Raw genomic sequence first — 25,927 nt, 5'->3', positions numbered from 1 at the left:
GAAACTACAGGTTTGATGTGCTGTTCTTTTGTTCTCTAACACATTCAATCTAAAAGCACAGTGGGTGGCACCGGGGACTCCCTTGGGGACTCATAATTCGGGGTGCCTAGTATAAGGGTGTTTATGCTTTTGTTGCTGATGCTGGCTGACAGCTAGGCCTGGTGAATTGCAGAATTCTGCCCAAGGAGTACAGACATCTCAGCACACAGTGGTGGGAAATGACTCTGGACCCTGGCTTCTCTTTGGTTGCTTCTCCCCCTGAATCTGCACATGTGTTCACAGAGTCTTCTTTTTTCAAACTGTCACCTCTTTTCCAGATGGATATTGAAGCCAGCCTGGGGACACCTATGCTTTCTCTGAGTTGGGTTGCTCTCTGTAAGGTCCCTGCAAATCCTTACCACCTCTTTAGAAGTCTGCCATGGTTTTGGCCTGGAAGCCCCACCTGCTTTCAGTACTTTTATATCCATTGTAGAAAAGGTATCTTCTGCCACCAGCGGACCAGGACTTGTAGAAACTCATTAGGAAATACAAGATGCCAATCTCTAGGGAGGGATTCTCTTAAGCTCTGGGGACACACCCTGGGCACGGAGGAAAGGCTCCCCGAAAGTGGCTCCCCTGGGGGAGTATTGCTATCCTCTCAGTCCAGCCAGATGCCCACGTGATTTTGCTGGCAGGGTCTCATTTTTGTCTGTGCTTAAAGCTGTAAAGGGCCATTGTCAAGTTTGCTTTGCTTCTCAGTTCATGCTCCTTAGAGGATGGTGAATTAAAGATAGCATCCCTGGACAGAACCTTTCATACATTTAAGAAAACCTGTTGCTGCTCCCCAGGGAGCCTTGAGGGAGAGATGAAAGGACTTCCCAGTCTGCTCTGGAGCACAGGCTATTCTTCTTTTAGGTAATTAGGGAAACTGTTAAAGCTGAAGTATGAGTCCTTTTACCTTTCACAAAGGGGTGCTGGTCCTTTGACCCCCCCTGGACTCTGACCACACCCCTGTGTATCACGTCCACAGGCTACAGTGACTCCATTTTCATGGTTTTCCTTTCTAGTTAGCTGTACCTATTACAGGAGTTTGGAGTATTGAGTCTGGGACTTCACCATCAGGTCCTATAGGAGCTTGCTTCTGTGGTTGTTGTTTGATATCATTTGGGCCAGGACAGCCAGGCCCAATTACCCATAAGGACAGGTGTGAGAAGCTCAGTGACTCTGTAGTTCTTTGTGGCAGTGGCTGTAACTCATGAACACCTTTGGTCTTCCATGAGTTCGAATCAGGTTTTGCTCAACTTTCAGAACATTAGAATCATCTAAAGTTTTTCCTTCTGTGTATGTGTGTGTGTGTGTGTGTGTGTGTGTGTGTGTGTGTGTGTTTGGTGTGAAAGTGGAGGTCAAAGGATAACTAACTTGGGGAAGTTAATTCTTTCCTTTCACCATGTGTTTCCTGGGGGTCAAACTCAGGTCATCTGGTTTGCCTGCTGATTCATTTTGCCTGCCATGGGGAATATGTTATTTTTATTACTTGTGTGTGTGTGTGTGTGTGTGTGTGTGTGTGTGTCTGTGCATGCGTGCATGAGTGTAGGTGCCCATGGAGACCAGAAGAGGGTATCACATCCCCTGGAACAGTTGTGAGCTACCTGACTTAGATGCTGGGAACTGAACGCAGGTCCTCTGCAGGAGTAGCTAACCATCTTAACCACTGAGCCATTTCTGCATCTCCTAGAGAGTTTTTTTTATAGCAATTCAATGCTCTGGTCCCTGATGGAGAAATCAGGCAGGTTCTCTGTTTAAACCTGAACTTTAAAGCACTCACCATAGCTAAGAGCTGAGTCACTAGCTCTCCAAGTGACTTAACTAAGAGACTCCTAGCACTTTGCATAATTGTCTTCGTCCTCACTCAGGGAGCTGGAGGGGACTGACCCATTTTCTAAGTGAGGCAGCTGAAACTCAGAGGAGTTTAAGACCTTGACCAAAGCCATCAATTTAGTCAGCACTGGAAGGTTACTTCGAATCTGATGCTCTTGCCTATAGATGCTCACGCCTGCCCATCTTTAAGAAACCCAGATTCAGTGGATACCTGGTGGTTAAGGAGCTGAGGGGGTAGAGTGGGAACTATTGTTCCCGAGAGGAATTGTTGTTCCTATGGTACCTGAATTTTGCATACTAAGTAGTAACTTTCTGACTGAGAAGAAGAAAAGCATTGGCAAAGTCTTGGCATTCCAAGCAAGAAGATGCCGGACAACCAGAAGAAGGTCTCTGTGTGCTGCCTAACTCTCTGCTACCTCAGCTCTGGGGCTCAGGCCTCGGCCTGAGGGAAAGCCTGCATTTCTCCTATGCTCTGCGGTCGCTGCTGTTGCGCCTTCTCTGTGAGACGTTGTGAGTGGCTCCCATACTTTGCTTCCCATCAGAACGGCCCACTGTATGACTTGCGCCATGTTCTATTATGTCAGACTGTTTGGAGAAGGGCTTCCAGGCATCAGCAGCATTAAAGGGGCTCCCCAGTCTTTCCATCACTGCTTTTAGAGAGTGAAGTTGGCCTGGCTGTTTGAATTTTCACCAGGGCTGACTGCTCCATCATACACTCTGGAGCCAGACTGTAGCAGGACTCGGAAAGCACCGCCTGCTTTCTTCATCTGCTGAGCGGAATTTGTTGATTGCCCACAGTGGGCAGGGACTGGTCGGGGGAGGGTGGGGGCTAGGGCTCCAGCAGGTGCTACTAGGGTGAGGGTCTGAACTTGCAGGCGAGGGCATGGGGAAGGAAAAAGGCAAGAGCTGACAGTGGAAGCGCTGTAGGAAGGAGAGAGGAGGACCTTGGAATTACAGGTAATTTGGTCAGGACCCAAACTGAAATTTCTCTCCTCTATGATGAAAGGGCTTGCTGGGTGTCGAGCTGGCAGAGGGTCCATTAGCTTGTAGCCAGGTCTCTCAGAAGCCCTGTCATTTACATACAAGTGCCCGCCTAGCTCAGCTGTTCATTTCTGCACTTCGTTAAGAATTTATATAGGGGATATTTGCTTTGTGAATTTTGGGGTTAGCTAAAGTGCTCGAGGGGGGGAACCAACACATCTTCCTTTCATATAACGGGTCTTCAGCTTGACTTGTCTACGACTTTAGACTAATCTGTGGCAAGGAGCACATGGGGATGCTCTCTGTGTGATCGGGTCTCTCTCTGGTTCCCATGTTTTGCTGAACCTTGGAGCCCAAGCCCAATTCTCTTTGCTTGTGAGAGTGGGTATGGGGACCAGAGGGATGGGCTTAGCGCATCCTGGCCTGTCAGCCGCAGCTTGGTAGATGAGGCATGACTGAGTTCTGGACTGGTCTTCAGCTGAAATGCTGGTGGTCAGAACCCTGAAGTGTAAAACTGTCCTTACTGCGTATTCCCTGCCGATGCTCTGGGACCCCTAGCTGTAAACCCCCAACCTTGGGTACAGCATGGGGCTCAGGTCTGTGGTGTCTCCCTCAGAGGGTCTTTCACTGCTAATTACATTATGAATGTTTTTTTGGCTGGGACCAGATTTTGGCTGTCTGGTGGTAATTTTGCAAGGTTTCATTTCAAAGCCAAAGATGCTTCTAGAACTGAAGTCTACATTTGGTATTGGCCTTTTTATCTTATATAATTTTAAGTGTCCATAGTGTCAGTATCAGAGCCTAGGAAGGACAGCCCTAGGCACCAGACCTGAAATGAGCAGTGTTGCTGTCCCCTCGGCCTTCAGGAGCTTGTCCTCAGGAGCGTTTGGAATCCCTGGCCGGTAGCAATCTTGAGGGTTATTTTCTTTTGCTTTTCTCCCCATTCTTCACTGTGCGGCTCCTTCCCTCTTCTGTCTCGCAGGATTCCGTGAGCAATAATTAGCTAATGTTTGCAGAGCACTTTGAAATCCTCAGATGAAAGGCATCAGAGAAGCGCAAAGTATTATTATTTATTATTAGCCTGAACCAGAACGGGAAGAGCACCAGGCCTGGCACTATTTCCGGGCTCTGCTGATCTTTTCTTCACGATGAGCTTTCTTTATTAGAAATCCAACGTCAAGAAAGTGAGAGAGGTTGGGACCAGTGGAGTACCACATGCTCATGACTGAGCATGGTGTCACCGGGTGGTCCTGGGCTGGGGTTTGGACAGGGGTTGAGTGTTGGCACTGTTCCTCCAACAGGAACGTACTCATGAACCTACGTCATGCTTTTAGTTCACTTGGTACTAAACTAAATGATGCCTAAGGAATCCGTTTCCAGGGGAATTAAGTGTGCCTGGGTCCCAAGGGCAGGGCTAGACTGTTCCCCTCTGGTAAGGTGGAGTGTTTCTGCTCTGTTCAAGCATGGGTCTATAGTTCAGTTCTCTGTGAGATTAGATTGTGGCAGGCTCGGGCCACCACTCTGAAGCTCAGCCAGGGTCAGGAGGAACACTGGGGAATCTGCGTGGTTCAGTCTCCCTTTCAATGCAGGTAGCTTCCCCGTCAATCAAATCCATCATCTGCTGGAGGACAGGAAGGCACTGGGATGGTGTTTTTGTCTGAAAAGGAGGAGTTGATTTTTCTTATGCTTTTCACCATAATGCTCTGCACCTGTACCCCTCTCCTCAATGTCACCGGTGCCACCCAGCTAGTCAGATGGTTGTACCTTTAATGCCACTGCCTCGTGAACCCCAGAAGCTTGTACTGCCTCCGAGCTCTGTGAGTGTGATGTTGCTGCCCCAAGGCTCAGAAGCTCAGAGGACCGAATACTTCTGTCTCTCAGTCTTAGCTCAGTTTGCAGAGTCCCTGACAAGGGTTTTATGAAGCAGTACATTCTCACTCCACCCCCAACACACAACCATCTATTCTTTGTCCCTTCTACGTGTGAAGTGACCAATGACAGTGAAATTCTGGGCTGCTATGTAGCCAGGTTAGCATCTTGAATGACTCTCATGGCTACCCTGAGTTTTGTTCCTAAGACGCCCTCAAACAGAGAGGGGATACACACACACACACACACACACACACACACACATACATATATATGTATATATATGTATATACGTATATATATGTATATATAAATGGGATATATATATATATATGGGGGATATATATATATACACACAGACAGACAAACAGACTGAGATATTTGCTGGTGGGACATGGGATGTCTGTAATGTCCATGAGCTGGCAGTAGCTACCTCAGTGAGAGAATTCTCTGTCTCTGAGACTGGCAGAAACAGACATCATCCCACTCTACAATGGACAAAACCTGGATGTCCCTGAGGTGGAGTAGACATTGAGCACCCTTGTTCCTGCAGTGTCCTGTGGCATCTTCTTGGCAAGACTTCTGCAGTGACTAAGGTAGACTATGGTGGGTCCGCATGAGGACCTGCTTCCCTTGGCTGAGCCTGGCTAAGCAGCAGCCAGGGTCCAGGGTAGGGGTTCTCTTCCATCTGATTCACTGTAGTTGAGCCAAGGGGAGGGCTGGTCTTTCGACACTGTCCTGGTCACTGCAGACTTGCTCCTCTGTGTTCAATGCCCTCCTTGATGGACAGGTGCTTCATAGGAAAATTCTCCCAAGGAGACAGACAGGCATTTATTGGGATGTCTTAAGCACTCTGGCCCAAGCCAAATTTCTCAGGAAAGTAGCAAACAATACTTAGAAATGACTCTCATGGCTGGGTCTTTAGATTTGATCTTACATTCTCCTAATTGGAGTTTTCTTTATAATTGTTTTAGAGATGATTAAAATGGAGGACCAGAGAGCTTCAGTCTTCAGAATATGTTTTCTTGAAAATAAAGGCCAATAGATTTAAGAGGGCTGGAGAGAGCTGAGGAATACAGCACGTAGTTCTGAGATGTCCACCACAGGGCAGGTCCTGTGTTGGGTCACTGAGATATGAAGTTTTAGTGACATTTTTGAGAGTTCTGGAATTTTGGTTTCTTAAAAAAAAAAACAAAAACAAAAAAAAAAACAAAAAGCAAAAAACAAAAAAAAAAAAAAAAAAAAAAAAAAAAAAAAAAACAACCCACAGGAATACTATAAGACTATGCCTTTGTTTTTATTCCAGCTCTAGGGATATGGGGCTGCTTAAGATTGTCTGTAGCTGCTGACAATGATTTGCCTTGTGCTCTGGCAGAAGTGCGGTTTTGCCATCTGCAGATAGTTCCTGTGATTGTGTGATGTTTAGAACTCTGGTAACTTTTCAGAGGGACATAAATCTTAAGGTCCTGAGAGCAGGGTGGGTAGTTGTTGGTTGTTTAGGGAGGTTGGTTGAGGTTTGTAAGTAGAAAATGGAAAACAATTAAATTCAGGGACTCTCTCTCTCTCTCTCTCTCTCTCTCTCTCTCTCTCTCTCTCTCTCCTCTCTCTCCATGTTTCTTTCCCGTCTAGTGTTAGGGTAGGGGGGATTAAAAGGTGGGAAAAAGAAGAACCCACAAAGTAGCAAAGACCAGCTGCACAGAGTCTGGCCCCAAGTCCCTCACTGTGGCGGTCATTACAGTCATGAGCATCGCATGAGCTCTGTACAGCATTTGACTAGCCTCTGCCACATACAGTGTTCAGTGCAGCGGCCCTTCTCTTAAGCTGGGGAGGGGATTAACTTCCAAGCTGCCTCTCACAGGTGTAGTGCCCTGTTTTCTGTTGTTTCTCTCTGACGGTTGTACTTCAAACATTCTCGATTGAACAGTGAAGGTCCTTTGTAGGGTGGTGACTCGTAGGCTAGCCAGAGGACCTCTGAGCAGCCCCTGTAGCCTTTCCTCCTCAGCCTTTCTGTTGGAGGGACCGCCTCTGGGGTAGACTGTCCTTTCTACAGCTCTTAGATACCAAGAGCTTGCTGTTGTGGTGTTGGTTGCTGGACAGAGGTGCTTGAGCAGGGTGTGGCTTCAGGAGGCAGCCATAACTAGGAAACGAGAGCTGTCCCTGTGTACACAGTTTCGAAAGTAGAAGCCGGCATCTACAATGGACAGGACAGTTTCACACCACTCAGTGAGTCTCTGGGGCTGGTGGGACATGCGATGCTGGAGCCATCTTGGGTAGAGCAGCCCGGTAGAGCATTCTTGTATCCGGCTGCTCTACCCTTATTGAAGTTTCCACAGGGAACAGGAATATCAGGACTGTGGACAGGCAAGTGAAATGAACACATTCTGTACTGATATTACCGGGGCCTTCTAACGTGTTTGAGACTGTGGTTTCTGATGGGCTCTGAGAGAAACAGACATTGATACAGTCAGTCCTGCTCGTCTCTTGGTGATGTGGGGACAAAGGAGATGGTTCTGTCCCTGTTCCTTCTCATGTTCTTTATAAGTTACAACTTTCTGAAAAGAAAATATCGCTCTCCCCAATTTAGACAAGGCTAGCCTTGAACTCCCGATTCTCTTGCTTCCCAAATGCAGGGGTTTTAGGCATGCCACTGTGTGGGTGATAGTTGTCTATCACAATAACATTTTAGAAGAAACAAAGAAGCTAGATTCTGCAATTTTACCATCCAGAAGACAGAGTCAAATGGTGGCATTCTTTCTGTTTTTTGCCCCCCCCCCCACTTTTAAAGTGGAAAACTGAGGAATTTTTGTATATTTTGATTTTTAGCTATGGACGCTGTCACATGGGCAGCCCAACGATTTTTTTCCTGTGGTCTGACACCTCCTCTTTAACAAAAAAACAAAACCATGGCCTCATTGCTTGATGGGTTTAAATGTGGATAATTGTGGGCAACACTGTTTCCATTTTCTTGAGAACTTGACAGGCCAGAATTCCTTGTAAATTTCTTTGTTACAAACTTCGAGCTGGTGGTGTGCAGAAATGCCATCCTTGCTCTTCTTTAAGAACATGGGTAATAGGTAGAGTGGAGGGTTGGCTCTTAAAATACTGAGCAAGCTGTGGCCCGAGGGCAGCGTCTTAGAAGTTGGTATGTACACTGTATTGTTCTCATTAATGAGTCGTTGGAGCTCGAAGATAATGAGGTCACCGAGGGCAAATGTATCACCTTGTCCTTCACCTCAGCATCCGAGTCACCTGCTATCATGATGTAAGAGCACCTCTGACTGAGGTAGGATGGAGGCAGAAGCAGTGGCTAAGGAGCAGGCAGCCAGTGAGAAGGCCATAGGCACCATCTTGGGGCCTGCAGAAAGCCTCCCTATTCATCCCTGGGTATGTGTGCTCCCGTTCCTGCCTAGAGGTCAACCTGCAGTTCAGCACCCTGTTGTATTCCACTTCCATGTCCCCTTCTCAGGGCATCTGTTGCCACCTCAGGCTGAAGGACCAGGCAGGCTTTGCACAAGGAGCATGCTTTGCTGCTAAGGTGACACTAACCGATTCATAATGAGGAGATCGTTTCCAGAGGGGGCAGGTGTGCTCCCAACCGCTTGAGCTTTTAAAGCTACATGGTCTGCATGCTTTCTGTTGTCTCTGCTCCTTTGCTTTCCCCCACAAGCCTGGGTCAGGGAGGGCTATTATCATCATCTCTGTTTGATAGATATAGTGACCAAGACATTTCTTGTGGGGAGAGCACGTGGCATAGAGAAGGGAACCCCTCGCTTCCTGAATCTCGAGGCTCGGTCAGAAGTTGCCACTTAGCGAGGGTCAAGGAATTGGGCTTTGTGCTCTACTTCATGGTTGGGAGAGAGCTGGGGTTGACCATCCAGCTTACCTGGCTCTCAGGCTCTGGAGTAAATACACATTTGCTCAGTATTAAGTGGAGCTTAAAGAGATGGCCCATGCCTTCATAGGGTCCCAGTGAGAGGAGCATACATCTGCCCATAGAACCTGCATGTCCCATCCCAAGACAGTGGGCTAGTTGAGCTGTCTTCTAGCGGTTTCTGGAATGTTTACTGGAAAAATGAATAGAATATCAGAGGGTGACCCTACAGTGAGCCGGTAGATATCCCAACACTTCCCTTACAGTGAGCCAGCAGATATCCAACCCTTCCCTTACAGTGAGCCGGCAGATATCCAACCCTTCCCTTACAGTGAGCCGGCAGATATCCAACCCTTCCCTTACAGTGAGCTGGTAGATATCCAACCCTTCCCTTACAGTGAGCTGGTAGATATCCAACCCTTCCCTTACAGTGAGCCGGCCGATATCCAACCTGGCCACCACACTGATTATTATTGCCTACTGCTCAGTTTCCCTTCTTGATTCTGCCTCTTAGAAAATAAACCCAACCCTCCATTCTCCCCCCTACCTCCCTCCCCTCTCTACTCCATGCTCCCCCCCCCCCCGCCATTCTTTATCTTCCCTCTTCTGTACTCTATTCTTCCCCATTTACCCCTCCTTTCTTCGGGCAAAATCACATGAGCCCAGGCTGACTGCACCTCAGCCCCTTCTGCATTAGCCTCCCAAGTGCTGGGGTTATAGGACACACGCCACACAACCGGCTCTCTGGAGAATAAACTCGGGGTGGCACACTGCCCTATTGGACAGCAAGAGGAACCAAAAGATCTTAACTGACATTATTGCCCAACCTGTCAAATGTAGCAAATGTCAACCCAGTAATGACAGCTGTGTCCTAAGAGCTGACGTTTCCTGAACACTGACCCTGTGCTAAGTCCTACGAAGACCACAGTTTGCCAGCAGCTCTGATGGACGGGGTTTGTATCTCCCGAATGGCAGAAGAGGAAGCCAAGGCTCAGGGAGGCTAAGTGTTCTTTGCGAAAGTTGGTGGTGGCCGAGAGTCACACCAGAACTTACCTGAACTCTCCTCAGGGAGTCATACTCTGAGCCAGATCCCCACGTGGGGTTGATTCTGAGCATTTCCCCATCTTCCTTGGCTGGATTTTGCTTTCCTCATGTTAGGAGACCATGGCCCATGCCAGGCTTTGGATTAGAAAGGGCTGACAGTCTTTTATACACTTGGTAGTAAACAGTTGACCCTGGTTTTTAATGCCTTATGGTGTCAAACCAGGATACACCGAGATTTTTTTTAAAAAAACAATCTTTCTAGTAGCTTGGGTTTTAAATATTTGATATCTCAGAGGAAAGACAAAGGAGGAAAAACCTCTAGAATTGTCCTGTGGCTTGGGAGAAGAACAGTAGGTTTCCTCCTCGGGCTTTGTTTTCGTTCTCCCCTTTGCCCCGTGCACACTGCAGAAGCTCTTCTGGATGGAGGTTTCTACATGGCCTCAAGCAGCTGCTGCCGGCTTTAACCCAGTGCTTTGCAAAGACCAGTCCATGAGCCAGCGTGTGCCCATGCGGCTGCTTGTGTCCGGTGTAGCTGCTGTGTGCAGAACATGTGAACGGAGCCAAAATGCCGGCGGTTTTTCAAACGCTCATACCATGATTCTAAGTGTGGGAGCCGGTTGCAGGAAGAGACAGCGAGAAAATAAGAGTTCTGAGCCAGTAGCTGAGCTCAGGGTACACAGGAACACCCCACTTAATCAGAAGGTCAGGTGGTTAAATGAATACGGACATGGGGCTGGAAGAGTTGGAGGCTGGTTAATGAGAATGTGTTTGGTGCTTTAGTTTTTTTTTTTTTAACCTAGGCAAGGGCTCTGTCCCCTTGGGGCACTGTGCAGTGTCTCTGTCTGGTTCTTACTATTTAGATGACTTAGCATCTTGCAGTAACTCAAGGGATTTTCTGATGGTGCTGATTACATTAATTGACATATAATAGCTACCTAATAATATAATAGCTGGCATTTATGGAGCACTCACCACACACCAGACCTCTTGCCAAGCCTTTGATTTCTACAAGATCCCCAAGAGACGGCTACTTGTTTTATCCTTATTTCACGGACAAGGATACCTCTGCCTTTAGATGGTCACCTTCAGGGCCCGTTCTTAAGAGACCGGCTTTTTTGAATGGCAGCATTTGGCATGTGTTAGATTAGATATTCAGCCAGTGTTTTTTGGTGAGTGGATGAAACCTGCCTCTGAGTGCCTGCAAGCTCCTGGGCTCCTTCCGGTGTGTAAGGTTCCTAACAGTGAGTCCAATTAATCCAGTTGCAGAAGAGGGGCAGGGCTCAGTAGTCAAGAGCAAAGAGACAATGTGGTGGTGGTGATGGAGAGAACTGGACTCCTGGGGTGTTGCTGGGCACACGGGTGTTGAGGCATTGCATAAATTGTGATTCCAGAGAATTTGCTGAGGCAGCATTTCTCCTGTTAGTGTCACAAGTGTGACACTCTGTGCCCTGTGTTTGCAGTGAGTCAGGTTGGACTCTGGAGGACCTGTAGGTTGGGATGACGATAACTCACTTGTATCCCAGTAGGTAAGTCACTGGGCTGTACTTGCCATTCCGACATGTGGGACCTCATTAAACCTCACACTCTGGTGATGAGGGGACAGGCTTCAGTGCTGAATTCTCCAGGCAAAGCCCATTTCTGAGGCAGAAAGAGAGAGGGGAGGTGAGACCTCATAGAAGTCACTGAAGGAATAATTTCTGACCTTCCCATTTGCATGTGGGCAAGACCAGCCTGTGACTCAGGTGCACATCCTGGGCAGCCTGTCACCTCACCACGTTCTGTATATGCACAGAAAATGAATATTTCTCCCAGACATGAGAGTGTGTGCCCATGAAAGTAAATGTGTAGACCTGGCTTATGCCTCATGGAAGGGTGGGTAGACTCTCTTTCCTGACACCCACAATTTTGTTATAGTGAGTGTTCAGAAGTTAGCAAAATTGGAGCCATGTGTCAGGGGCCCTGAAAGTACCAACCATATACCCTAGATTCCCACTGAGACCGTCATTCTCCTTAGCTTGTGTGGGCCACTATTCTTCTATGTCACCTGAGACAGAACCAGGGAGCCCCCACCTCAGTCCCTCAGTGTTGGAGGTGGAACCAGAGCCTGTGTTCTATGGTCATGGCTAGTTGGGGTCACCGATAAATGAACACCTGGAAAATTCTCTTGCTGCCAACAGTGAAGACCCCGGGAGGGGACACCGTTGGCCTTGACTCTGCCTGTCCAGAGAACAACCAATGAGCTAAGTGGTTAGCTTCAGATGGCCACTGCCCCTTTCCCAGCTACGGTCTTTTAAAGACTCAAGCCAGAAAGAAAGAGGAAACATTGGCCTAAAGAGGACCAGTGGCCCTCGGGAGCGGAGAGCAGCCAGCCCCTAGCCACACATGAGTAGATGAGGCTGGACCTCTGGCCTAACACCTCAGCGCCAGCTCTTCTCCGTCTTCAACTGGGGCTTGTTCGCTGGGAGAAGTGGGCATGTGCTGTGTGTTCCTCCTGTGTCTTGGTCATTCCTGGAAGTGTGTGTCCTTGTTTATCACGTGTTGGCCATGCGCTGCCCCCTCTTTGAAAGTCACATTTGACATCAGCTGGGCGATCCTTATCTCCTTGTTACCCCTTTGATTATGAGACCCATTGTTCTGTCCTCTGCTCCTAGACATATACTGGCCCCTCTGTGTATACAATTAAACAATCCTGAACAACCCCGCGTGTCTCAAGTGCCCGGAATCTCCTGGTGTTTCAGAGGCAACTTGGAAATGAGCAGAACCGTGTTTCCTTTTCCCAATGAGCTTATTGTGTTTGAAATATCTCCGGCTAGTTTATGAAGGGAAGCCACAAGCTGGGGGCCCAAGGGTACTTCTGGCTGCAGCCTGTAACTCAGTCCCCGCCTCTGCCCCTTTGCCCCATTAAGTCTGCCCCCAGATGCTCTGTCACCCCAGGGCAGCTGGCTTGGGGCTCATCCTTGTGGACTGGTAGGAAGGAGTTCGGAGGGTGGGCTGTCTGGTCTGTAGGCAGAGGGGGCCATCATGAGGTGTCTGGGGACAAAAAGCCTGCCTTCATCTTTAACTGTGCCTGGTGGACAATTGAGAATGGAGTGGGCCAGGATGGCCTCACTGACCTGGTAGACCCCCAGATGAAGCTCACAGGAGAAGCAAATAGAACTGGGGATTACCAACCGGGGGAACAACTGGGGCCCGTCCTGGGAGAGAATGTTTATTTCCTTGCTCTCTAGGAGGGATTTGGAAAGAGCAGTAATCCTGGGCTAGGAGTAATTTGTTACAGCAAGATGATACTTGAGTGGCAGGCAGCTCTGGCCGAGGCAGCAGAGATGAGCAGGCAGGGGGGTCGAGGGGCTGGCAGAAGGTCAGTCCTGTCCACCCTGACCCCGGGCTTCTTCCTCCCGGTGCAAAATTAACCAGAAGCGCTGTTGACCCCAGGCTCCCCGGTGTAGGGTTAGGAAGCATCATTGCTACAAGCCTGTCACAGCTAGAAACCGGCAATGAAAGTTTGAAAGGGGAGACCTCCTCGGAGCCACTGACCCCTTTCAGATGTGACAAGGGGAGAAACTTGTGGAAAAGAAGGCATCTAAGGTTTTGATGTCAGCTGGAGCAGGAAGCTAGGGTTGAGTTGCCTGCACTTGGTTCCTGTGCAGGGAGCCTGTAGTAAGTTCATTCCTTCTCCCACTCCTGGGTTCAGGCTGTTTTTTGTCATGGGAAACTGGAAAATATGGTATGGAGAAGAGCCTCTACTTGGAAAACATCTGCCTTGAGTGTGCCCCAAGCCACAGAGAAAGAAAGAAATTAAGTTTTGGTTAAAAAAATAAAAGGGCAGCAACCGAGTGGCTTAAAAATTGAAATTAAAATCTCAAGATAACGAGACTCAGTGTCTCTACCTCCCAGGTCACCCCTCATCTCAAGAGTTTTTAAATCCCCTGAATAGTTGGAGGGGAAAAAAACACTCTAAATTTCAATTGTCTGCACCGTGTAAAATTCCTCTTTATTTCATTTCTGTGGTTTAATTTTTTTTTTTAAACATGGATTGATTGATTGCGTGCTCACCTGTGAGTATTTGTAGGTCAAAGGACAAGCTGTGGAGGCAGTTCTTCCTTTGGGGTTCGGGAGTCAAAACCTCAGGGTCAGGCATGGTCCCAGGGTTTTTAGTCTATGGAGTCATCTTGGGGACCCATCCTTTATGGGGAGGAAGCTGGACGCCACACTCAGTTCCAGATGGAAGAGCTCGTGGTCCGCCTGGCTTGTGGGGTGCACGCACATGCGAATGGTTCTGTTGACTTGATCATTTCTCCAGGATGTTAGCCATGTGTCCCATAGCCCTCAGCCTAGCAGCTATTAATGTTCCTTTCTCTTCAACAGCATCTCTCATCCAGGGTAGACTTGTTCTGCTCCCAGAGACCCAGCGGACCACAGCTCGTTCTCCAAGACCTTTATTGATCCCCTCCTGTCCCATCTTGGATATGATATGACATGAAAGGTGGAAGAACATCCCATTCCCACCACCAAATGACTCAGACAAATTTAAATTAATAAAGTCATTTTAGATTGAGATATTATTTTGATATTAAATTGAGATACTATAACAAGTATCTATTTAAAGCACACAGTTCAGGGCCAGGAGACGGCTAAGCAGGTAAGAGCCACTGTGTCATGTCTACTGCAGAGGACTAGAGTTTGACTTCTGTCACCTGTGTCACAACTCAAGGCCACCTATAACTCCAGCTCCAGGAAATCAGGTGTGCTCTTCTGGTCTCTGTAGGTACCTTCACACTCTCTCACACGGACATGCACACACAGATACACACATAGAATTAAAACTTAAAATGCACAGTTCAGTGGTTTTTAGACTATTCACAAGGTTGTGCATACACCAGCACTCTATTTCTGGGATTTCTCAGTATTCATAAAGAAGCCCCATTTCCCTTAGCTGGTGCTCCCCACTTTCTCCTTAGCTCTTGAGTATTTTATATATTTGGAATACTACACATCTCCTGCCTTTTTGGTCTGCCTTCTTTAGCATAGCATCCTAAGTCTCAAGGACCAGCCAGGTCTTAGTATGCATCCATATGCTGTCTGTTTTTTATCACTGCACAATACAATACTCCGCTCTGTGGCTGTACCACACATCCAGCTTTATAGTCTTCTAAAAACTGAAAGGTTTGGTGCCTTTTGGTTACAAGGCATCCGACATTCTGCTCGGCCCCCAGCAGCACTCACCCGTGCTCTATAGCTCTGTGTCTTCGGCTTTGTTTTCTGGTCTGCAGACAGCCTGTGTTTCCCTTGGCATGTTGTGGAGACACAGGTGGTAACTCAGACATTCCAATTAACTTGACTGTTCTTGCCCCCCCCCCCTTTTTATTTTATAAGTAATAAAAATTGTGGTGGCTGCAACTGGTTGATTTTAAAGGAGAGACTGTAAATGTTTTCTGCATAAAGGAGCCTGAAGTGTGGTCTGGCTCTACATGGGAGGTTCCTTCAGGGCCTTAAAGGCAGGGGATCAGTTGAAGGGCAGCTGGGGGGCTCAGGAAGCCATCTGTGTGGCACTGGCTGGAGGCTGCTGACCTGGGAGAGCCCATGTCCTCTAACTTGGATCAGGGATTGGCCACTTGAAACAGGGCTAACATCCATGGCTCTTTTCTCTGTTTGGAGCTTAGTAGGCGCAGACCCACCAGGGAAGGCAGAGGGGAGTTAGGGGATGAGAATGCACAGAGTAGAGAAAGTTGGTAGCCCTGCATACTTATCTGTGTCCTCTGTGGCAGGGCAGGTCCCACCTGATTGGCTGAGTTTCCTCTTGCACAGACGTTAGTTCTACAAACTCTTCTTGATTCCCCATGGTTGGTTTTGAAGCAGTGGTCACTGCCATTGTACATTCCAGTCAGCGATGCTACCTGGGACTGAAGTTCTGTGACTGAAACCAACCGCTGGATGTCATTTCACGTCTTTGAAGCGAATGACACAGAATCCAAGGCTAAGACTGTTAATGAAGTTTTGGACACTGGTGTCAGCGCACACCCTTTTCTTTGAGAAATGGGATCATCTCATCAATGTCCCTGTGGTTCCATTCCTTGTTTAGCTTTGGAGAACTCTCAGCCTTCATGCTGGGTTTTCCTTTTTCCTTGGGGCTTCTATAGTGGGTTCATTATGTTGAATCCCAAACCAGAAGTCACCAGTGTCTGCATCTTGTTTTGTTTTTATCAGCAAAGAAAGCCTTAAAAAAAAAAATAGAGCCACCTTGGGTTATTTTTCGGTAGAACCAGCTCTGGAGTTGATAACTGCCTACTCCAGTGGTTCTTAGCCTGTGGGTCGGGACTCCTGTGGGAGATGGAAATCAGATATTTACATTATATTATAACAGTAGCAAGATTACAGTTCTGAAGTAGGAGTGAAGATAAGTCTATGGTTGGGTCACAGAACCACTATCCTATACCTTCTATTTCTTATAGTGACCTCCCGCAAGGTTTTGATGGGACTTCTGGAAGCTTCCACTACTTTCAGCATCAGTGTAACTGGTGGAAGATGTATATAGAGCACCAGATAAATGCAATTCTGTCAGAACTTTTCAAATTTTACCATTTTTGGATAAATCGAGTCTTTGACTACCAGGAGAAAACTGCTGGTTCATGGGAAATGGGCTGAATTTCTTCTCCACCACTTCCAAGAAATGGAGAGAGGTTAAAAGGGTCATCCAGGTCTGCTTGTGAGCAGGGTGTGTGTGTGTGTGTGTGTGTGTGTGTGTGTGTGTGTGTGTGTGTGTAGTTCCTTACAACCTGAATTCCTGAGGTGTCCCAGTGATGATCTGTATTGGGAAGGGGTTCTGTAACTCCCTATTTTCTCATTTCTGATTTTTTCTTGTGTTAAGTGGCTTCTGGTGACCTTTTCTTGAGTAAGGTTTGGTATATAGTTAGTTATACTTCCTGTCTTGTGTTGGCTGTTGTCAGGGGAGTCAGCTTCTGACTGTGCTACTTTGAAGGGGAGACTGCATGATTTTGGATACCATGGGACATAGTGACCCTTTCCTTCAGGGTGTGTCTGACTCCCTATGTCATTAGAAATAAGACATCGACAACTTTCTGGCACCACTGCCTTAGGAGATCTTGTCAGTGGGGATCCATCAGGGATCCATTGTGTAGAACGATCCAACTAATTTGGTTTCCTGAGAAAGGGTTTTCTTAGTCAGAATGAGCTCTGATGTGGAGATTGTCTGCTCCAACTTCTTTTGCTAAAGGCTGACTATGGAACTTAATTTCTGGAAGAGGTCATTTCCCTTTCATTGTCTTTGTGTGTGTATCTGTGTTTGTGTGCAAACTCAGGTGTTGTTCCTCAGGACTCAGCCATTTTTTCCCCCAGACAGAGTCTCTTCCTGGCCTGGAACTTGCTAAATAGGACAGGCTAGTTGTCCAGTGAGCCTCAGGGCACAGTGCTTTTCTCCCCCAGCACTGGAATTATAAGATATTCCCATCAAGCTTTGCTTTCCCACCATGCTTTGCATTCCCATCATGCTCTGCTTTCCCACCATGCTCTTTGTATTCCCATCATACTTTGCTTTCCCACCATGCTTTGCATTCCCATCATGCTTTGCATTTACATCATACTCTGCTTTCCTACCCTGATCTGCTTTCCCACCATGATCTGCTTTCCCATCATGCTGTGCTCTCCATGTGAGCTCTTAGAATTGAGCTCAGGTCCTTGCATTTGCATGGCTGACATTTACCAAACTGAGTCACCTCCCTAACCTCTAGTTCTGCCTTCCTTGAACAGAGTGTTTCTGCCTTGTTTTGTGTAAGCTCATGGCTAAAGCCACCTGCTGATCTGTTGGTGGCAGGCAGAGTGGGCACCGAGTGGGCTTCACTCCAGCTTTGTCATATGGGAATGTTCTGGAGAAAGGAGCTTCTATAAAGTAGATTTCAAAGCTCTGTGATCATTTCTCCGTGCCCTGAGGACAGTCCACCTGTTGCTTTCTTGGGTGATGATCTGAAGTCACATGACACAGTGCATCTGCAAAATGATGACCCTTTTCTAGTCAGAATTGTTTGGAGGTTTCTAGAGCTTCCACCTTGAACAGGAGAGGCAACACTTTGGAGTGTTGTTCTACCGAGTTTGGAGTAAACTTCCATAGTCTTCCTCTACCCCACTCTCTAAGCCAGAACAACTGACTGTGTGCAGGCTGGAGCCCTCGGTTGCCTTGCACCTGTATTCAAATGTCTTGGAAGTGAAGGCAACACTTTTAACCAGTGAATTAACTTTTTAATTTTGAGCTTTGTCATTTTTAAATGGCTCAAGAATCAAGAGAAATCTTTTAGGCAACTGGCATCCAATCAGGTGGCTCAGGTGCCAGGGGAACCCAAGGTGCTCTCTGACCTTCACGCCTCTGTTCACGTGCATTAACCCCCTAAAACCAAAGACCAGTAGAAGAATAGTGCCCCACCCCCCAGTACAGAAGTTCAGATACCACTGTCGTTTTAATACAATTGATTGAGTGCTTGCTGCCATAATTAACATAACATGTCCAAGCTTTGCCGGGGTGTAGGTGCTTTCAACTCAAAATGGCAGGCATGATCATGGACCACAGAGCCTGTTGGGTACTTCCTGGAAGATTTCAAGCCCTGTCTTGAGTAAATAAGGAAGGCTGGGGCAGTCTTCACTTGCCTGTCCATCTGTAGGGCCAGAGCAGGAATGGCAGAACTGGGAAGTGGCTGGTGTTTAGCTATGGTTGGGAATTTTCCCGGACAACTTCGTTGTCATTGGCATTGTGTTTTGGGTCTTTCTGTTTGTTTAGGAATGTGTAGCACTTATAAAGTAACAGGTTCTGATGGTAGGGTCCTGGAGGACGCAGGGGATTTGTAGGAGCAACCCCTAAAACCTTCTGTTGGAAGCTCTTCCCCATCTTTTACCTGCTCCCTTTTATCCAGGGAATGGAAGAAGGAAGGACATTAGAGATGTTTATACTTTTTCTTATGTGTGCACATTATCGTGTGTGTATATATGTGTGTGTACTTGTATGGGGTGCATGGGCATGTGTATACATGTCGTTGCCCATTATTGTGTGTATTTGTATGGTCTTTGTATACATACATATGTGAGCACATTTCCCTGTATTTTTATGGCGTAAGTGTACATGGGCATGTGTATACATGTGTGTGCACATTTCCATGTGTATCTATATGGTATATGTGTGTGTAGTCATGTGTACATGTGTGCACATTTCCCTGTATATGGGATATATGTGTGTGAGCATGTGTGTATAGATGTTGAAATTAAAGGTTGACTTTAGGTGTCTGTCTCAATCACTCTCCACTGTGTTGTTATTATTTTGGAACAGGATCTCAGACCAAACTTGAGTTCTGGGATTTGGTTAGACTCCCTGTCCAATGAGGTCCAGGAGACCCCTCTGTCCCAACTTCCCAGCACTCATTTTACATGTGTGCCCCACCCTTTAAATTTTGGGAACTGGAACTTAGGTCTTTCTGCTTACATAGCATGCACAGTACTGGATGAGCCATCTCCCTGACTCCTCCTTTTCATTTTTTGAGCTGCCCTGATCTCCCTCAGGCCCTTGGAGTTGTATTTGTTCCCCAAGTCTTCACCCACAAGTTCGTAAAACACAATTTGGAGGAAGGCCTAATGGGCCATGATCAGTACATTATTATTAAACAAAAGATGAAAAAGGCTTAAGTCAGGATGGACTTATTAGTCGAATTATTGTTTTGACTAAATGAAAGCTGAGCATACCTCATTTCAACAGTTCTCAAGGTAGGAATTCCCTCAGCCCCGTTTGATTGCCGTTTGTTGAAAAGTGTGATGTTTTTGTAGGCAATTCATAATTTCCATGCGGAGAGGCCTGAGAGGAAGCAAGCAGGAGCCTGGTTTTGTTTTTCTTATAGTGTGGTGGAGATATTTTGTTTCCTCAAAGGATATAAAATTGCAGTAGAGCATTAGGCAGATGAGTGTTCAACTGTTCCGAGTCTGAGATGCCACCAGACATCTTCTAGGATTCTGCAGAATAGAATTCCTCACAGCTTCGTGTCTGCAGGACGGGAGAGGTTTCCCCTTAGGCTCTAATTGTACCTAATTTCCTTCTTCTCCCCTTCATTTGTTTATCTTTTTTTTTAACCAGGACCGGTGGGGGAGGATGAAGGAACTGGGGAGTGTCACTTTTGGAAGAAGTTAATAACATCTTTTAAAATAAAAATCCCAACCTAGTACTTGCTTTCCCTAAAGGAACCCTGTTATCCCACACTCGGGCCGTGGAGCACGGCTCTGTGGATGCCAGGCTGTCCGGTGGTGTCAGGTTGCAGCGGAAGGAGCATGTGAGGCTGTCACTGAGGAGTCCCTGCCAGTCAGTAGGGCCAGGGGCTGTCCTCCACCATCTGGATTTGGTTAGCTCTCTCTGGGCAGCAGGAGTGACTCTCATTTCCTCTAACCAGTAATGTTATATAGGCAGTGGTCCTGGGCTGCCCTGACATAATTGAAAATTATGGGTATTGTAGGCTCAGGGCGCTGAAATGTAGGCTCATAAAAATATGTGGTGCAGGTAGCCTATGGGGATTGGACACGGAACACAATGAAGCTTTTATGTACACTAGGAATTAGGAGTCTCTGCACTGATACCACATTCTGAGTTTGACAGCTCTTGGGTGGGTTCCTCAGGGCAAGCCTGCCACCTTAAACCAAGCCTGAATGTTCTAATTCAATAGAGCTGGCATCAGGATGCAATCAGACCTCCTTTACAGATGGTCAGAGATGAAAACTTACCCACTCACCAGACCCTCCCACTGGAGTAAGGCAGGGGTGTGGGCACGGTTATTCGGCTCTGCACAGTTGTGAGTGGGTTCTTGTGAGGTGGAGAGGTAGTGTTGGCCAGAGTTGATTTTTGGTTGGCCTCAAGGAAATGACTCTATTGAGTGGTTTTGACCAGTGCAGCCCCTGTAGTTATGTGGCAAGTGTGAATGGGAAAAGTCAGGGTGAGGCAGGGCAAAACAGATTCCCAGAGCCTTCTGGCTGGAGACAGAGCTGGGGGTACTGTGGAAATTGTCTTCAAGGGTTTTAAACTTGGGGTTATTGTGGCTCCAGTTTGGAAGAGGTTTCGTGGTAATGATGAATGGGAGAGTCTTGCTAGGATTCAGTGCCTGAAATCTCAATGTCCTTCAACATTTGGGCAAACTACTTTCCCATCATAAATATGGCGTCCCCTTTAACACAGCAACTAGAGGTCGGCAGAAACGGATCTGGTGGAAGATCTTGTCAGGGGCTACCCACAAGCTAAAACTTTACCCCAGGGGCTTCTTGGTAAAAAGCCTAGAGCTGCAGATGAAGCCACCTTGTGTGGATCTAGGCAGGAAAAACAGGCGACGCTTCTACAGGTAGCATGTTGCCTTTCTACGTGAAGCATGACCACATTTGGTTTTAATTCGCTGAACAGGCGTGGCTTCGAGGAACCATGCTCTGGTTTGCTGACCCTTTGACCTCTCTGTTCCCACATGGAGTCTGAGCTAAGCTTCTTCCTGGACTGTCCTTCACTGTTGTCTCTCTAATTAGAAATCTTTCAGAGTTATCTACATCTATCCTGGGCAGTGTTTTCTCAGAGTCTGCCTGGACTCTGCTGCCCACATCCCACTTCCTCTCGGCTGTGAGCCTCACAAGGACGAGCTTCCCGAGGGCAGGATCTTTGTGCCACCTTATTCTCAGCAAGAGGACCAGAGAGCGAGCTTTCATAGTGGTCCCTGAGTGCAGAGCTCCAGGGCTCAGTAGGTAAAGGTACCACCAAGCCCCCGATGGTGTGCATTCGATTCCTAGAATTCTTCTGCTGGAAGGAGAAAATGGAACCCAGCAAGTTGCTCTCCGACCTCCACGTGTGACCGCAATGTCCCTCACACACACTTACTTTCATTTCTATGATGGATATCAAGATGAGTCGTTTTGCTTCAAGTCTCTGGAACTGTGACATTTGTTCTATATATGCCTTCTGAGTGACACAGACACTCAGTCACATGACATTTGAAATGGGACTTGGCTTGGACAGGTGTCCCTACAGGCATCCTATCCTGTTTCCTTGGTGAAACTGTGCTCATCCATTAGAGTCTTGTGTCCTTAGAGCATTCAAAGCATCTCTGGACCGAGCCTGCCTCACCTCAGTTTCCCCCTCTGACAAACTGAAGAAGGAATTAGATGGTACGACACCCCAGCACCATCTGACAGCTGCGCTCTCACTTGCAGCAGAAGTGGCTAGCCTTGTGTTCATCTCCTGCTCCAGAGAAAGGCAAGGGGGGGGGTGGACTCACTGGCTTCTTCCTCTAATACCTTCTTCTTCTCTCCTGCTAATACCACCCTCCTTTAAGAATGGCACCGCTCTTTTGAAATGACTGCATAAATTGCACTGTGCCCCGGGTGTACATCTGCTGCCAAGAAATCAATGTTTTTAGTTTTCCAAGCCCTGGGTTGGTGGAAGGACGCTGTGCTCCACCATGACTGAGCCCACACACTCTGCTGGGGGGGGGTGGAAGTGGGGGGTGATGGTGTTTTAAAGATGAAGGCCCCCGAAAGAGCACATTTGGTCTTCTAGGCCCTTTCAGCCTGAGGTTCTTTATTTGCTTTCTGCCTTTGCCCCCTCTGTTTGTCCCTGTACCCCACTTCCCTCCACTGTTCCCCAATCTCCTCCATTGTCCTCTCATACCCCCATCTCTCTCATGCCTTCTGCGACCCCCCACTGAATAAGGCAGTGCTACTAAGCCCCTTTTCCTGGGGCCACCCTGTGACTGAACCTGCAAAGACAAGACTGTGCTTGTTAGTAATGTTAAGTTTCTGCCTTCGGATTTTGGCTCTAAGGAAAACACACCCATACCTCATCCTTTGTTGCATGTGTTCACATTTTGGTTTGTTTTTAAACTTTCTGTGCTAAATAATGCATATTGCTTAGTCCTCAGGAGGGCTAGTTTACAGGCTCTCCTTCCTTGAATTAATTGTTTCTTTTCTTCTAGTATCTTCAGATGAAATGGCCACTGCTCGATGTCCAAGCAGGAAGCCTTCAGAGCAGACAAGGCCTCAAGGATGCCCGCTCACCGTCACCAGCACACATCGTTGTGAGTAACCTCTCAGTGACAGTCACCCCTTTGTCGGGGGCAAAGAATAAGATGCCTTTTTAATCTCTTTGGATGATAAAAACCTCATATTTGTCAGTTCTTTAGAAATGTTTTTCTGGAGACTAGCTTTGGACACGGTCTGTCTGAGAAGCTTTCCCTCTTCCGCGACTCCGAGACTGTACCGCAGCGATTGTCACGTGGAAATTTCCCGAGTCTTCCTTCCCCCACTGTCCTCTGTGTTCTGGGTTAGAAGCTAGACTTGTGGGCGTCTGTTAATAGGATACATCCTTCCTGGTTTCAGGGGGAAACTAGAGATGGTACTGAAGCAGTTGTTAAGTGCATTTTAGGGGAAGTGAGGCAGAGGCAAGGATGAGGAAAAAAAAGGAGTTCTTGGTCTGCAGTTTCCATCCACCCTGTTATCCTGATATGCTCTAGAAAGCAGTGTTTTTCATGAGGGCTGACAAACCGGATCAGAGCTGGCTGACTGGAAACCTAGAGTAGAAATGCATTTAGAAAGGTCCAAATTAAACTTAATCCATGTACCCACAGCTTTGAAAGCATGCGGGCTCCACACAGAAAACGTTTGTTTTTACTGAGAGATGACAGCACCAAGTGTGTGCCAACATATATTTTTAATGCTCTTTCCTAGAATATCGTAGGCTCTGGAAGATTATAAATTAGCCTCCTGAGAAGGTAGCTCAGCCTTATTAGAATATCCGTTTCCTTCTATATATTTATATCATGAGCTGGACTTCAGACCTTTGAAATAATTAATGAAAGACATATTTTTATAACGAATTCACGACAGGTAGAATTATGCAAAGCAGGAGATAATTCATACATTTTTTATTTATGTTATCACAAAATGTTACCCATTAGTATGTTTGGCCTCTACATTACTCAGAATCTCTAAAAATTGCAAGATAATTTAAAGTAGAAAAATCTTAAGATGCATTTTGTCAAATTTCTGGCCACCTCCTGATTTGGTAGCTTGCTGTAATTGACCATATATTATTTAGTGAGCCAGGCCTCAGCCGTATGTGTGTGTGTATCAGAACCTAATTTATTTCTGTAAAACCACATTTGGAACCTTGATTGGTGGAAATGTCTTAACTTCTCATGGTACAAATAAGACATGTAGGAAGGAGGCTGGCATCTGCTAGATGCGTCTTCCCTCTTTCAACCCCACAATTAAGTGGATGCTTGTAGTTACGTGCATTCCTGAGATGTCAGGACTCTAGGGCTGGAGTTGATAGCTTAGATCATCTTAGGCCCAATCTGATTTCAGGAGAGAAGAGCGAGTGAGCAAGGCCCAGAGAGGCCTTAAGCGAGTTGCCCAACGTCACACACCGAGGTAGCAGCTTGAGCAAAGGCTGGATCTGGCACTTTGCTTCCTTTCTGGGGCCTTCTAGTACATTCTCTACTGTGAGAGGTGAGAGTAACGTTTGTGGCTGCCTCTGTTTTGTTTACTGTAAGCTGCCTCACTATAGGGGACAGTGACAGCCTGCCACTTGAAGAAGCTGCTGGCTTAGGGTGCTAATTCAGGTTCCTCTGGAAAATCAAATGCCATGTTAAAGACATCTCAGCACACACAGTTGGTTACAGGGTCCTGGAGTGTGATTTGAGGCTCACTTTTTCCTATGCCGGTGGATTTCCTAACATCTGCCCAGGCTTTGAAATTTCTCTACCCTGGAGGCTCTCCTTGAAAGTTTCTCACATCTTACCTACAGAGAAGGGTGTAACCTCTGCAAACCCTTAACAGAGTGTTTACAGCCAACCCCCTGTGGCAGTGCAAGACCATGGGCCATAACAGTGCTGAGCAAGACCCTCACACAAGTGTGAGTCGTCATGATTGTCCCTTTTTGTCCTTTATAAATTCTGTGAGAGCAGTTGCTACAACTGAGGTCACCAGAGTCTTATTTTCTTGAGTGGAAATTGACAATCTCTAGATGGTGGGAAAATGGTCTTTGCAGGAGCAGTTTGGACTTTGGTAAGGGCCTCAGAAGGGAGAATGAGGTGGCTTTCCCCTACTATAAGGCACATGTATCACGGCCACCACTTGGGAGTACACACATCACTTTTTGAGGTGGGCACTTCCGTCCACAGAATCCATGGCTGGTAGAGGTTACACTATCTCATTTGCTGGCTGCTGTGTCCTTAGGGACCTGGGGACCAGCCATCTGGTAGAGGCTATAGGCTTATGGAGGAAGGTCAGTCATAGCAGCTGAGGAGAAAGGAAAAAGCTGTGAGTTTGGGCAAAAGGTGACCACACTTGGAAAATGCTGAATTATCTTCTCACTGGACACGGGGCTATGTTGTCAACCAAAACCACCCATCCCACAGTGAGAACAGTGTCTGAGTTGGCCTGGGAAGCTTTGTGAAGTGTGGCTCATGCATTATTTGGGTTTTTGTGCAGTGGTTAGAGGCGTCTGGTTCATGTTCAGATCTGGCCGTGGATGGCTTCCCAGCACTAGGGGCCCTTCCTCATGCCTTGTTTGTCCTTCTGTTAAAGAAAGTGTCACCATAATCATAGCATATCACCAGATGCATTTCAAAATAGTCTTCTACAGATTGTTTCCTAATTTCTCCGAATTTTGGATTATTGTAACTTGTGGGCTAAGCTGTTTCTAAATGACATCTGATGTTTCACTGTAAAAATAGAGAAGTGTTAGGGGTTTGTTGTCACTGAGGTTATGACTGTCACAGATTGCTAAGAATGCAGCTTGCTCCAGGACTGCCACTTGAAAAAGAGCCCTCCCTTTGGGAATTTAAGGTATTTTCCTGAACATAGTAATCTGATTTGAGGTATTTTTTCCCCAATGTGGTAGAAGGTTTCTGTGCCATATGAAGTTGATGTGTGTGGGGCTGGAGAGATGGCTCAGCAGTTAAAAGCATTACAAATCTGCCCGAGGACCAGAGTTGGCAATGCCAACACCCACCTTGGGTGGCTCCAAACTGCCTGTAACTTCTAGCTCCAAGATGTCTGATACCTACTTTTGGCCTCGACAGACACCTGCGTGCGCACACACACACACACACACACACACACACACACACACACACACACACCCCTTTAAAGACTTGATTGTGGAATAGTTAATAAGGATTCAATTTACCTAACAGTGTGCCCTTTCACTCGTTTATTTATTCATTAATCCGTTCACTCATTTCCTGGTGCTGAGGTTAGAACCTAGGGCTTTGCTCAGACTAAGCAGACATTCTG

General features: G+C 47.1%; 1 protein-coding gene across 11 annotated transcripts in view; it reads left to right on the top strand.

The window, feature by feature from the left end:
- The window catches only part of TCF7L2 (transcription factor 7 like 2), a 184,621-nt gene that overhangs the window by 48,013 nt on the left and 110,681 nt on the right, over nucleotides 1-25,927 (top strand). For all 11 annotated transcript variants that reach the window (XM_080912288.1, XM_080912281.1, XM_080912287.1 and 8 more), the window contains one exon: nucleotides 22,603-22,704. In XM_080912288.1, the coding sequence (XP_080768414.1) occupies nucleotides 22,603-22,704 (102 nt within the window). The remainder of the gene's footprint in view (nucleotides 1-22,602; nucleotides 22,705-25,927) is intronic.

This window comes from Micromys minutus (genome assembly GCF_963924665.1).
Source record: "Micromys minutus genome assembly, chromosome: 2".
NCBI classification, from domain to species: Eukaryota; Metazoa; Chordata; class Mammalia; order Rodentia; family Muridae; genus Micromys; species Micromys minutus.
The sequence above is the reverse complement of the archived record's forward strand: the minus strand, read 5'-3'. Positions and strand labels throughout refer to the sequence as shown.